At 37.1% G+C, this 15,705-nt stretch overlaps 1 protein-coding gene across 3 annotated transcripts in view; it reads right to left on the reverse strand.

Moving 5' to 3' along the window:
* Positions 1 to 501: 501 nt before the first annotated feature.
* CTNNA3 (catenin alpha 3) overlaps positions 502 to 15,705 on the reverse strand; it is a 458,724-nt gene continuing 443,520 nt past the window's right edge. For all 3 annotated transcript variants that reach the window (XM_032191583.1, XM_032191582.1, XM_032191586.1), the window contains 2 exons: positions 12,231 to 12,365; positions 502 to 1,973 (listed from right to left, as the gene is read on the reverse strand). In XM_032191583.1, the coding sequence (XP_032047474.1) occupies positions 1,686 to 1,973; positions 12,231 to 12,365 (423 nt within the window). In that variant the 3' untranslated portion in view covers positions 502 to 1,685. The remainder of the gene's footprint in view (positions 1,974 to 12,230; positions 12,366 to 15,705) is intronic.

The raw sequence follows: 15,705 nt of genomic DNA on the forward strand, positions 1-15,705 counted from the left end.
TTCCCACTGTGTATTCCTAAAAGGATTAGCAAGTACCTACATGTGTTGCCAAGATCTTGTGAAAATATGGGAGGGGATTTGTATCGGAAAAGTGCTGTTCCCCCTCCCCCCCCAGCTTCTTCATTTTATTTCATTTGACAGATAATACAGTAGTAAAGTTGGGGACAGTGGAATACTGATCTGTAAAATCTTTAATGCATGATGACTATAGGTTTTGTGGAGCTTCTTCACCAACAGCCTAGAAATTTACATTGCTCCACTGTCCTGATCCTGTGCACAGGCTCTTAGAGAGCAGCCACAAGAGGAAAAAACAAAAACAGTTCAAGGTTATTTCTGCTGCCTAAGTGGAGCTGTTTAGGGGCACTATTGTGCAAACATGGTAGTAAATGACAGAGCAGTAGCCCATACTTCGGAACCTCCTCCTAATCGTAGTCAATGATGCATCATGAAGTTCTGCAATTTGAGGGAGTTCTTATACCTGAGCAAATTTAAAAAAAAAAAAAAAGGAAAGAAAAATCTACTTGCTAAGGAAAGACATTTAGTTAGGTGAGGTCTGGGAAAAATTAGTGATAAGGCAGGGAAGACTTTTGCTTTAAAAAGTCAGCCCAAGCAGATTTAGTATTTAAACAGATCCAGAAAAAAAATCTTTCCATAAGAATCTTACAGAATGGTGATAATCAGAGTAGTATCGCTTATCTTCATTATGTATGTTGAAATATAATGCAGTAATTTAGCAAGTTGCTAGACAGCACAGTCCTACGTTTGGGACTCTACTTCCATAAGCAAAGCCATCAAGTTGGCTAGTTACCTTGCAAAAATCTCACCATTCTTCAGATTCAAGACGTGTCTGTGTCACTTGCACAGTAGACTTGGAATAATGATGCATTTCATACTTGTTCTTTTGTGCTGTGATTAGAAAAGTTTCTGTTGTTACTGCAATAATCAATCAGCCAGATGAATTAGAGGTCACAGAATACAGTAGGAAACAGAACACTGAACAATGGTAACATTTCAAAGGCCGTTTTAAAGAGCTATTATTGCTGTGCTGCAGTTAGTGCTTTTTTGTTACATTATCATGTCCATGTTGTTATAACATTTGTTTCTTCAAACATTTTCAAGTTTACATTTCCTCTATTTTTACATAAAGCTGGGCCTTAGAGGTGGTTGATCTTTGGACCTTTCAAACAGGATAAAAAGTAAAGGCCAAAATTCTCAGCATAAAGTAGTCCAGCTGTTTTGATCACAGTGTAACTATCTTGATAAAGGACATTCCCAGTAAACAGTGTTCAAAAATATTGTATGTCATAAACTACAATTAAGTTTAAGATTGGCCTCATTCATCCCTACTGAAGGAATGCCTGTCCCTAGCAGATGCAGGACTTTCGGCAGAGTTCGGCACATTGCATCCTGCTTTTCCACTACTGTAGCACAGTCCTCTCACGTATCACTCAAAGTGCTCTGCTGAAAACATGCAGTATAAAGACATGATAGTTTGACACTGCAAGACAATTTTTTTCAACTGTGTGCTGTTAATTAATCCAACATTGTTTTCAAAGTAATTTAAGCAAGTGTTAACTTAGAGATTTAGGGGAAAGCAAAACACTAACATACATTATTATTAAATAAGTAGGGGGAAGAGGTGAAAAACTTAGAATTTCAAGATAGAGACACAAAGTGGCAGAATATTAGACTATTTCTCTGCCTCTAAATTCACTCATGACTTGAACAGGATGGATTCTCTTCTTTGCAGAACCTTTTCTGACAGCTGCATAGATTTCTTCTGGCTTCTCTCTTTTAATTAAGGGCTTCTTCTCTGGAGCTTTCATTCTCCACATCACAACAGGATGTCGCGGGCCAGTAGGACTCTGAATCTTGATAATCTTTGTGGATGCAATATAGGACATTTTCACTGTCTGCACCACAGCATTCATTAAATTCTTGGCAGCCTGAATTAGTGAAGTGACGCTATCCAACTGTAATTAAAAAAAAATATTAAATATTTTTTTAAAAAAACTGAAACATTAGTCTAGGAAAAGCCTCCTTTTAATCACAATATGCTCAGGAATAAACAACAGTTAAAACCGAAGACTACCACACTAAAACAAAATTTCTTGGTTTTCCCTTGGTGTGTTTGATCATTATATCCATGTTCTGATGCTCAGACTTGAAGTGATAGACAAAAATCTGTGCTGATGGAGTAAAAAGGTTTACATAGATGTTTGTTGCATTTTATTTTTTTGTGTGTGTGTGAATTCATAATGCTTGTCTGCAGGGTATCACTGCAATTACTACTGATGGATAATTAAACCAACTCAAGAGATGTAAAAATGTTACCCATTATTTCCTTTGCATCAACACTAGGTAAATTCTCCAGCTGCTCCCATCACATTCCAGGTGCTCTCACATGCTCCTAAGCAACGGAGGATATTGTCAAGTAGCTGGATTAGTCAGAGCTGCTGAACCTAGTCTTAGTGGCCAGGATGCTTAAAGGTAACTAAGAGCAGGAGAGCACATGGAAATCTCAGCAACTGTGGCCCACCAAAAAAAAAATTAATAAAATAAAACGCTAAGTGGACTGAGTACATATGCTGTAGGAAAAGGTAAAATGTAAAATTTAACATATGACTTCTAAAGTTCATTCATTGCTCTATCATGTGAGATTTTTCATTGGGATTTCCAGTTTGTAATAGTCATCTAATCGTTGCATGGCAGTATTTCAAACTAAGACAAGTATGTATGGGGACTGATGTGTATAAACTTTAGGTAAACAGACTGCCTGGCCATGCTGGTAGGATAAGCAGTTAAGCATAATTCTTGTGATGCTGTTTTAGCAAAATTCGAGTTGAATGAAAGTTCGCAGTTCAAAGCCTGATGTATCTTTCAAATAATGCCTTTGTACCATTTTAATAACTTCCACACTCAGTCAGTGAAATGCTCTGATCAGAGGCTTTGCCATTATATTCCTGGAATGTCTTCAGTTGCCCAAGGATCCCTTTTTCTAGGCAGGATGACTGGCGTTATAGGTATCAACTTACTGGTACGTGAACTGATGATGTCTGTATTTCAAACTGCTGATTACTGTCTTGATAAAATGTATGTTAATTGATTATAGGAAGTGATAAGCAGCAGCATGTGAGAAAAAAAAAATCATAATCTTGTTTATTTTGTGTGGTAATCAGAGGTAAATTGTGGGCACACACATGCACGCAGTTTCGTCTGTCCTCAGGCTGTCGCCTTCTAGAAAAGCTGACAAAGCCATGATTTTGACAGCTTCCATGGATCCTCTTTAAATACATATATATATATATACACATATATACATGCGCGTGCATACACACACCCCTGGTTGATATTGGTGGCATTGTAAGCACACGCTTTTCTAGCATCGTCTGTACAGTAACACCAATATGAAGATGCTCCTGGGTGCCAGCAGATGCAAAGAAAAGCTGGGTTTGTTTCTATGGCAGAAGCTTTATGGGCTTATGGGGCTTTTGTTTCTAAGTGATGTAAATTTCTGTAATCCTTCCACTTTTTTCAAGTGGCCTGGTGTTGGAGCCACACTAGGCTGGGTAGCAAGCTGGGCTGGGGTATTTGGCAAGTTCAGTCATGGCTTCTCAGGACAGAAAAAAAAATTTGCTTCCATTGAAGGGAAAAAGTTTCTAGAAGAAATGTGTACCAGCATCTAGGCTGGGCATCAACATTGCACCCCAAACCATCCAGTTATTGTAACCCTGGCTTATACTGTAAAGTATGTCAAATGAAGTAGAATCCTTCTAGGTGGCAGTTAGAGCTTACAGGCTTTTCTCTCCTATGGGCAGTGAATAGTTACCACTTCACTCTGGCTTCTGTGGGTCCTTTCAACAAAATAGCCATGGGCTCTTAACAGTCCACAGCTTCTTCATCATGCCATTGTGCACCACTGCGATCAAGAAGAAAGTTATTTCTATTTCTTAAACCATAATGATATATCTATTATTAAGTAAATAAAATATGCTTTACAGTTATCTAATTTTGAAGAGGGTGTAATGTCAATTAGATGTGACATTTCTGCTTCATGTATGAGCATATCAGGCTGCTCATAGCTTGACACACGCTCACTGGAGCAGAAACCTATCAACTCAGGCATTTTAAATGCCAAAATTGAGGACTCTGAATTATAAACTCAACTGTCCAGCTCCACCAAACTGAACTGCCTGAATTCCACTGCCCCCTTGCCATGCCATAGGAACTGAAGCTCTGCCGTATTACTTAAGATCTACAGAAGATGCCCTGAGATGCAGATACCTAAAATAAAATCTTAAAACATAGGTTTGGTATGCCTCCCAGGTAAAATGCAGAATACATAACTACCACTAAGGATGTTTAAATCAGTGTTTGTGCTGCATTTGCCATAGCAGAGGTGGATGTGGGTATGGTGGAGGTGGGAATGTTATGTCAGGATGGGCAGAAATGTTCATTTATTTTATGATGCCCTTGGCATCTCTGAATAGGCAATGAAATGTAGGATAACTTACTTAATGTAATTTACTTAATGCTATCCTTTAGGATATTCACACTATTTGTGTTGTCTTAGTTTCTTCTTCCCCTCGGTGTTCTGGATGTGTCTTACAATATCCTTGGTTAAATACAGAAAATGTGAGTATTGTGAGGCAAAAGCGTACTGGTATTTCTGAACCACATTCACAATTTTGGAGAAGGTTTTAGGATATGTTCTTGAAGCTACAGATAGTAAGTATGAGGCTATGCATTTTGTTGTTGTTGTCGATTCTTTCTAGAGAGCAGCTGTTTTTATACTTCAATACCAGTAACATTACTGAGTTTGATGTAAATCTATTATTCTATATACTGAATGTATTCAAGTACTGTCTTCGCTTGGATGCTTTTATCTCAAATATTCAGCAGGTTCTTCCAGGTGTCCTATCTAGGAAAACCAATGAAATGAAACTTGGCATAATTGAAAGAGCGATAAAATATTAATTGAGCATTTAAGTTCATCTTATTTAGAGACACATAGCTGCAAAGTTTTCAGTCTGCAGCAAGTGGTGTATAAAGATTCACTAGCAAAACAAAGAAACCAGCCACAAACAAAGGTTGTCTTATTTTTGCCCAACTCTCACTTTTGCTCTTTCTGCACTTCCCATGAAGACACAGTGTTCCAGCTTCCACGTTTTGCAGGTCTCACTGTGTCAGTCAAAACAGTAATTCCTGAAAGGATTTGGGAAAAGTGTCCCTTACCGTATCTTCCCTCGTTAAAATGTCATCTCCTGTCGGCAAGTGGTATCTCTTTACTGCTACTTCACTGAGGAGACAGAATGATTCTCTAACTACAGTAACTTCACATTATGGTGACATACAGAGGATACAGAACTGAAGGTAGTAATTTAAAAAACCAAAAAAAAACAAAACAGTACCAACAAAAATCAGACTAGTAGCACTCAGGCTGGCATGAGCTATTGTCTCCAGCACTTGCGTTGCTGTTGCATATATGAAAGGATGTGCCCTGCCTTTTCCCAGAATCGTGGCACAGTACACAAGCACAGTCAATGGCCCATCTTGCTGAAAAGCATTCAAAGTCAGAATTCTTGTAGGCAAATTCTTCATTGAGTAACAAAGCCAATAATTTGGAACTTGGTACTTTTAATTGTTTACATGCATTGTATTTCTCGTTATTTGGAAAATAATTTAGTGTCTTGGGAGTAGTAGCAATCCATTTATATAAAGAGTGTAATATAATAACTGATAGGATTATTTTTATGTAATGTTCTCAATGCTAAACAGATTCATGACTTAAAATGTAAAGGTACTTTTGTGTTGAAGTGTTTTCCTCTATACTAAGAAAGCGATGCTTGCCTTGTGATGTGTCAGTATTAGTTGTTTCTGTTAGTTAGAAGAATACAGAATTTCCTTATTCTTAGAGCAGGTAAATACGTCATTCTCCTGTTCATATTCTTTGCATAGACTAGCAGATGCTGTCTCATTGACATAAAGAAGCGGCAAACAATGCAGGCTGATACTCACAAAGCATTTCTTGACACATAATAAGCAGGTCTGTTAGAACCACATTTGGTTCTAACAGCAATACTTTTTATTCATCTCCTGGGAACAATTTTTTTAAAGGAAATAAAATTGTAGTACTAAAGCACGGATTTATCAATTGGCTGCTTGCAATCTGCCAAGTCTTATTTACAGTTTAACTACACTTTAATCAATAATTAAGTATCAAATACACAACCTATTCAGTATTTGAAGTCAGAACTTAAAAATCTTTTGGAATCAAGGTCAGCTATTAAAAACATATCTGAATTGAACTATTTGACTTAAATGTGTTTGAAGCAAATTTTGTTAGATTAATCAAAGAAGGACTGAATTTGATGATTTCTAAAAATAACATGAAATCTACCTTTTAAGGAATAGCGAGCTGTTGAGAGACTAAGGTAAGAAAACTTACTATGGTACACTTCTAGTTTTTTCTCCCTTATTTATAAGATTTTCTGTTAATTTATAGTTCTTTCAGTGATGCTGCTATATAAAATAGTGTTTTAACCAATTTGTATTCATCTCCTTAAAGAGTGGAATAAAAACTCTAAATGTAAACATCTGAATCAAAACAAACAGGTAAACTGTTAAGAGTGGAATCCCAAACATTGAAGACATTGGAGTTTTCCTTTCCCAGAGCCAGGATTTTAACAGCAGTTATCTTATTTTTTGAACTGAGGATGTTTACATTTCAACTTTTTTTTTTTTTTCCACACAGAGCAGTGATAATTCCATTTAACAAAAAATTAAGGTTTTAGTTTAAAAGTGGCACAAGAAGGTGGGGGGTTCTAGAAAGCACAGGCAAAGGTCAAGAGTTGGAAGCACTTCATTAGTTGCCATGTTTCTTAATGTACCTGCCAGATGACATTCACAGTAGATTTAGTCCCCATACAAAATAAATGGCTACATAATAAGCCAAAGGGAGACTTTCTGTTGTGATTTTTCTTTGCTGTTATTAAAAACTGATCCTTCTTCCCCAATAAGCCTATCTTTGGCTCACCTCTGTCTTGCCACACTCTTCCCTTGGAGTATCAGACTTTGTGGAACTGCTCTAGGGAAATCTGCTTTATTGTGTGAGTGGGCAATCTAGGGGTGTTTATTTCTCAATAAGCTTAATTATTGTAAAAATGTGGCTATTCTATAGGTTATCTATGTGTCTGTGTACCTAGTAATTACATTAACAGACCGCAAGGATATTTGGGGGTTACTGCTTTTTACCTATTTTTCAGGTGGAGAAATTGAATATAATCAGGAAAACAACTAACCATTACTTGAATCTATGTAGGATTTGAAGAACTGAAATTGAGTCCTATAATTAGACCAGGCCCTGTGTCAGAGTTAAAAGATAAACAACTTACTGAAGAACCATAAGACCATTTCCCTGATGCACCATAACGGAACATAACACTTGTATGGGTAGCTAACCAAGTCCCTTCAAAGTTCTGCCACTTTCACTTAAAGGAGGGTTTTAAAAAAACAGATGTCTGATCATTGAAAAAATGGTCCTTGAGAAAAAGAGAATAGTATGGTTTAATTTAAATTCTTCACTAGCTGTCTTCTTCACTTGGATTAGTTTGCAAAGAATTGGAGACCAATGGTTTAGTTTAAGGTGCTTGTTTTGAAAACATACTGAGTGTATGAACGATAATCTATGCCCTGATTTTACTCATACACAAAGTAGTTATTTTAAGGAAAAGCTACCTGTGTTGTACGTTGCTATTATGTACTTTCTTCCTTCTGTAAACTAGTTCTTCTAGGTAGATGGACTTCAGAAAGCAGTAGTAACTGAGCTGACCCTAAGTAAGTAAGAACCATATTCCTTTTTTATGTTTCCAAAGGCCAGAGGATTTTTATGTATTCACACTTACAGCCATACACTAGGCACATGCAGGGGAAGATACAGTGTTATTGTATTAAAAAAAAAAAAATAGGCAAACATTTTTTACAGCTCTCAGTAAAAGAAAATTTTAAAATAATAATCCAACTCTTAGTGACTGAAGTCAACTTTTAGAAAATGTAATGTTTTATTACTGTCAGATTCAAATGCTGTGTAATCGTATGCATGGGTTAAGGCCCTCTAAGCAGCCTTTCACCATTATTAGTTGAAAGAAACTGAACTGACAGTTCCTAATGACATGGAGAAATAATAGTGAGGAGAAACAAACTGGCTGAACAAGGAGCAGCAGCTGTGCCTCTAGCACACACAGGCATCAGTTCTGTCAGAACAGTAGCTATGGACATGAAGCAACATAGATGAGCAGTTTTTTCATTGAAGGTCACGCAGCAGTACCGGCAGGACAGCATTGCTCTCATCAGTGGAACAAATGTGGAACAAAAGTGGAACCTATATTAAATCCAGTTGGCTGTTTCAGTGGTCAGTATTTCAAAATGACTGCCAGTTTGTTACTAAGCCCTTTGTTCCCATTCTTTGGGCCTACAGGGAAGACATTCTGCCTTCTCCAATTCTTTTCTTTAGGAGGGAGAAACAAACCAAAACAGGAACGCTAAGAGCAACTGCAGTGCACTGCTCCCCATCTCATCCCCTGCTAAAGAAGCAGCACTTAAACAGGCAAAATGCCAGCTCTTGCTGGTGGCTTCTTCTAGCAGTAACTAAAATCCTCCAACTGTTTTTAAAAAAAAAAAAAAAAAAAAAAAAAAAAGCACTGAGCAGCCTGCCAGCTGCCACAGTCCTTGCATGTTGCCTCAGACATTATTTTCCTGGGGCATGGTTATCCAAGAATTGTAAAGGCTGTGGTAGCAGCTACACATATCCTATCTTGTACTTTACTACATGCTAGCTGTGGTCTTGGCTCCATGGTTTTCACTGTCAGCCTTCAAAGCTGAAAACATGTTTATAGGAAAGTCTTGCAGGAAATGTAACTGGCATGGTAACTAAGGAAGTGAAACAGATTTTTAAATCTAGCCTTTATGTATGAAGTCTGAAGCATGACAGCAACTGTATTTAGCACCAAAGTAGACTTATGTAAGTGTTTAAATAAGTCTGGTACTTGAGACAACAGGAAAGTTCCGAGATAAAAGAGACTATTTTCAGAAAAAGCAGTGAAATAGCCTTTAGTGCACAGGTAAGGCTCGCTAACATGAGAGAGATCTTTTCTATGCTAGCTAGGAATTTCTGTGAATTACTGTAGGAATTTTCTAGGAATTACTGTAACTCTGAGAACTTCCTTCTAGATTTTTTTCTTTATAAGACTAAAAGACTTCCTTTTGACCTGCAGGATCTCCCTGGCCAAAGAGGATAAAATGAAACACAAGAAACATGTCGTAAAATAGCACAAAAAGGAATTGTTTGTCAGGAGTTACAGATAGAGACGCTTTCATATGTTGATTTTATGCCCCATTATATAATTCTGTTCTTTTATCCATTGTTGAAACAAGTATGCTGTCAGCATGCTAAGTACTTAATGTGTAGAAGTACTTCATACATAGAAATATTTTTTGTTAGCATGAAAGATTAAATACTGATAAAGGAATTTTTAATGAATGGAAAAACTGAAGTGAATGAACGTATATCCCCCGCTATTCTTCTGTATGCGTTCCCTTTTACAACCATGGTAAGTGGGGCTTAGAACACCTACTGAGCTACTGTCTGGAATGAAGACACTGGGCTCAGGGAAGGGCACAGGGAATGGCATGTGGCGGCATAACTGAATGTAGTAAGAAACTCTAAGCTTATATGGCTTGAAGTCAAAAAGCCACTAACTGAGGAAGGCAGGCGGACAGTCAGTAGGATTTACAAATCATTCATGGTTGTCCCAGGACAACTGTCCTCTTCAACCTACACTATTGATACGGGAAGGTATTAATTTCATATGGGAAACGTTCAAGGGGAGATTCTCAAAGGAGTTACAGGAAAGACAAGGACAAGGTTACAGGGACACAGATAAAAAGCAGGTAGAAGAAAGAAGATACAACAGAGAATGAACAATTATGAGGTGTATATGGATTAAAATAAACTTTTTCATATACGTAATACTCTTGTTATACTTAAGACACAGCTGAGGGATGGCAATGAATAAAGTAGTTCAGTCTTACCGATGTATGTGCATGGGTACAGAAATGAGAAATTGCAGGCAACCAGTGAAAGCCAAAGAGTAGCAACCTTTACATGTTTCCTGTCCAATATCCTTCCTAATACATGTTTTCCTGTAACAGATCTTCACCAGGGGAAGGGTAGTATCATTCAAGACATTCAAGATTCAAGATTCATGAATTCTGTACTTAACAAGAACTCTACTTGCAAAGGCCTGCCCTCTTTTTTCTTAATCATGCCTGATGTTTTTCTTTCTGGTTCTTATTTTATTAGCATAAATAGATGAGAGAAGATCAGATGGGAGAACACAATCCTAATCCAGCTATAGTTCTGACCTTAAAAAAAAAAAACAACTAACTTTGCTTTTATAAAATAACTTTGATTATATGTGAACAAAACATCAAGATTTAGCAGTGTTACATAAGCCATAAGAAATTGGCTAGAAGGGTGGAATTCAGCTGCCTGAGCAGATACTTGGCAGACAGTAAGGGAAGAGATGTTCTGTCTGCATATTTTCTACAGCATTTTCCTAACTGTACTCCCAAATCTTTGTGTGTGTCTGAGAGAGAGAGATCAATAGAGAAGATACACATTGTCACCTTCTGTTCTACTTTCTGCAATACCTTCTCCTTCTACTTTTTCCAAGCCAAGCTAACTCACATAGTCAAATTCTAAACCAAGGCCCCATGTGGACTTTCAAAGACAGAATTTTTTCCAGCTTTGACAAAGAAAAAGCAATTCAGTGATCAGCAATACCATATCACTTTCTATAAAACGTATGTTTTTAATTCTTTTATTCTTAGTCCTAGCAGCCACTTTATCTTCTTTGAAGTAATATGTATAAATAGCTCATTTAGTTACGTATTAGAACTAGCCTTCTAGGAAAACCATCAGCACAGTTTGCTTTGGTTTTGTTTTCATAGAATTACAATTTTAGTTGAGGAAAGACAGGTGAGCACAGCCCATCATGAATACCTTCCCAGTAACAGGTGTTTAGACCAGTGAGAAAAAACACACAATTTTAAGCCTAGTCATTTAAATTTTGATACCAACCAGCAATCTCCACTGACTGTAAAACATCCAACAAAATATTGCTATAAAACGTCGGTATTTCAAAGTCTCATATTGGCAATGGTGGGTTCCTTCTGCTTTTTTTACGAACATACTGATTGTTCTTCTGATACATGTATGTACTTCAGGACTGTGGATGTGTGAAGTTTTCATTAGGAGGAAAGTATTAAAAGGTAAGAGTGGTATGGGAAGCTCTTTCCGTAACTCTTTTTTATCATTTCTTTATGTCTGGATATCATAATCCTATATGCCACAGATAATACCACTAATAATCAAAGAATATGTAGTTACAATAGTGATAGCATATATAGATTGGAAAACACTATTAGGATCGTAAGTGTAACCATGAACCTAATGCTACCATGTCCACCACTGTACCATGTACTGAAGTGCCAGGTCTGCACATCTCTTAAATATCTCCAGGGATAGGAACCTCACTGCTTCTGTGTAAACACTTACAATTATGCTTTTGCTGAGAGCAAGTGCACAGAACTTCCATAAAATCATAAGCTACATCTTTTCCACGTCTGATGTTATTTAGTTCACAATACGGCAAATCAAGAAATGTATTCAACGATCAAGTCACCTTTGCTCTTAATTTTCTTTAGTTCTTCAGGGAGGTACCGTCTCCTGCATGTCACAGCAGGTAGTCAGTAATTCCCCTCAGCATTTTGTTCTGAATGGGAAGTACAGCTCTGGAGATTTCTTTTCGTGTATGTTGATACACACCTGTGCATATTCCATGTATGTGAAACTAAACTAAACTAAAATCCACTATCATGAAGACCTTACAGTTCTTATAAACAAAGTATTTCAGAACAATACTGAAGAATAATACCTTTTAAGAATCTAAAAGGAAAAAAGAAATCCACAAATGATTGCTCTGCCTTTTAAGTCACCAGGCTTATGCTTCACTTTCTTAGATTCTCTGTGTAAAGAGAGTGTAAAAAGAAAAAAAGCAAATAAAAGAAGAAATTCATGACTATACTAGAACATAAGCACAGGAAAGGACAATGCAAATATGACAGATTTTATTTTGATGAATAGTAATTTATACCATTTTTCTACTTACAGCAGACATGATGAGCTCTCCACCTAGATTCTGGATTTCTGCTTTAACTTGACTGCAGATTTTGAGCTGATGGGAGTATAGCTTGATCTGTTCCAGGTAAGCCAACAAGTCCTGTTTACATGATTGGTCTGGACACTGAAGATAAAGGAATGAACAATAAATCATATACGCAGTGGCTGATTCAAAAAATTCATCTCAGACATCACATTATTGCTTCGTTGAGGAATTACTCAAATCATTCAGATCTATCCCTAACTTCCCTATATTCACTTGAACATCGCAGAGCTTACCTCAGAAACATCACTGATCAAATTCCTTAATACATGGATAATTACTTTTCTTTCAATTCCTAGGAGACTTTGACTTATTTTTAAGAAGATACCTACAGTAACAGTAATATCTACGTCGGCAAATATAAACACACAAACGCAAGAGCAGTGTTAACATTTATACAAAATAATACTTTATCTTCTAATAATGATCTACATTTTTGCGTTCCATCTAGTGTATTTAGCTTGATAGCAGATCTTCTGTATCAGAGGGAACATGAAAATAAGAATGTCTTACAGCTGACTCACTTACTTGAATAGTTTATAAAAAAGAACATCTTTCTATATTCACTTATGTGAACACCAAAAATACCTGGAGGGGAAATGCTGCTCTGTGACTAAGAAGCTGGTCACACTAAGACCTCATGTGTTTGTTCTAAAGCTGTTCATTGCTCTGGCAAAATAAAGATATCTTACAGGTGAATGGTGAGCCCTTAGTGTGCTACCAAAACTGTGAAGTAAGCATGAGAAATGAGAAATTGATTCTTACAAGTTCCTCAAAGATGTGTTTTTAGCCTTTGTATGCTGTAGTTTGTATTGGAAACATGGCCATTTTAATTCGATAGGAAATTAAGTTTTATATGTTAAGAAAGAATGTATGGTCCTAGCTCATTGCAGAGGCAACATTCATCTATTGTTTCATGAAGCTAGACCTTTGTGTTTATGGAACAGTGACTGAGAGTAATGGTTTAAATCTAACAAATTTAAAAAACGGAAAAAAAAGCTAATTCTACTTCATGAAGTACTTCACTTAAATTACTGGCTTTGCTGAAGAAATCTGATACTTGCTTAAAATGGGGGTTCTGGTAATCCTCTGTTCTTCAGGACTCTGTGCTTAGTATTGGAATGCTTAGATAAGCAAAAAAGTTGATGTTCTAGATTTAGAAATGGCAGCAAGGAGTAACAAATTAACCTGAACAATTTTTAAGTAATTAATATGCATTAAATATGTATCCTTACCTTGTGTTCTTCTGGATCCATTACTAAAACATATTTTGTACTTTGGCATAGTTTAGGAGAAAAATGGAAGGAAGGGTGTCTTGACATCTTCTCTTTATTGATGTGCCCCATTTTTCAGTGTGGTCTCAGTATGCAAATACTGATATCTCTGTGGCTGTTCAGAAAACCTGAATACTCATTTTTTACTCCTGAAACTACTTCATAGAAATCTGTCCTTCCAGTCAAATGCAGTTGTAACCTCTTTTAACTATCAAAGCTATACTATCAGTGTGTTTCCTGCTAAGAGATGTTTGCTTGCTTTTCTATTCTTTCTTCTCCCCAGTTTACTTTTCTCTTTTCCCCACTGGAAAAACTCTAGAGATGGGCAGATGCTGATCAGTATCTCATTCTTCCACTTCAAGTAGTGACAGCGTCAATTACAGAAGTTCAGAGACAACGTTTTAACTTCATACAATAATATTGACAGGATTATTTATATAATAATATTGGCATGACAGTCACATTTGCTATCTGCCTTGTATGCATTTGTAGAAGAAATGTGTAATGTTTTGGGAATGCTGAAGATGATATGCCTCAAAGATAGGGAAACTGCCACTTAAGAAGGATACCTTTAGGTTGAAATAATTCTGGTCCAGCGTTCTGGACCTCTGGTCTGGAGAATATTGGTTGAGTGCTCAGTAGCACTCAAAAAAGCAAATACTAGGGTAAAAAAGGTGTGTTCAGCTGCATAATTACATTTCATAAATCTGTGGTATAACTGCGGTTTTACTGCCCTGCGCAGGTATGTATGGTGCATTGTTCCCCTGTCTGGCACAGAAGAGAACAGGTAAAGTACAGAAAAGATTTTAATGAAGATCAGTATTCTCTCTTCTAATACAAAACCAGAAGGCCAATAACAGTAACTCGCCTACAGTCAAAACAAGAGATAGTTCTTCACACTGTGTTAATTGCAGAAACCTCTGCTGCAGAATGATAATAATGAGAATCGTACATCGGTTAAAAAAAGTCACTGGAAAAAATAACAAAAAAATAAATACAAGGAATATCAAAGCTATCAAATGTACCAAAAATGTGTTTTGGTAAGTAAATTCATTAATGGTTACAGGAAGTTGGAAGACCATATTGTGGAAGTATCATGAAATATGTACCGTCATCTCACAGAGTTCTGTATCTAGTCACTACTGTCAGCAACAGGGTATGGACCTAAATCAACCTATGGTCTGACCCAGCATGCCCATTTTTATGTACTTTACCCATGAAACTTTACTAGATAAAATCAAACCAGGAACCAACATAGGGATGTGGTATGTCTGGGGTTAAAGATAACATTTTGTATTACCTTATGCAGGATAAAGTACAATTATGAATTATAGCATTATAGCATATCCCAACCAACTATAAAGAGATGTTAGAAAGAAATGTACTCTGTGAAGAGGATGTTCCATGAGGAACCCTCTGCATAGTGCTCAGAAACACTGGGTACAAGCAACACTTGCTTGGTAGTAAAAGAAAACACTGTTTTGTATTGATCCCTACACTTCCAGAAATAAAGTAATCAACATTTTCTTGCATTGATGTATTTATTAATCCTGACTAGAAGACCACTATACATTGAGTAGTTAGAGATCCATTTATCAGTGAAGCTAATCAGGCAAGTGCTGTGCTGCACGTATCACAAGGCCTTCAGGCCTGGGTTGTGCTGCAGAAATCCCTTGGCCACAGCATACGCTTGGCCAGATGTTTGCAGTGGAGGAGCCTGCAGCAGTTCCCTCCTTGTACTGGTGGTAAGGGCATGTGCATATCCTTGCCTGTAGGACTGCAGCGAAATGTGACCATCCTTTTTGTTTGATATTGGAAATAATGAGTGGAGTTGCTTTTCTTTAAGAAAATCCCATGAATAGCTGAAATGAAAATGGAGGAAATCTCTTGTATGGACAGTGTTTGCCCAGAATGCTGCATGTGGATCAGAGGCCCATCTGGGGCTGCGCCACCTTGGGTTCCCACTATATGAAGCGACAAGATTGCTGTTATCTCCTAACAGTGGTGGTAAACAGCATTGTAAATGGTACCTCATGGTCTGACTGCCTTTCTTACTGGGCTCCATGACAGACCAGCACTTCCTGCTGCAAAACAAATAGTTATGGAGGCATCGTTTAGTAAAAATCCTTAATCTGCAGTGTATTTCA

Source organism: Aythya fuligula, chromosome 7 (assembly GCF_009819795.1).
Source record: "Aythya fuligula isolate bAytFul2 chromosome 7, bAytFul2.pri, whole genome shotgun sequence".
Lineage (NCBI taxonomy): Eukaryota > Metazoa > Chordata > Aves > Anseriformes > Anatidae > Aythya > Aythya fuligula.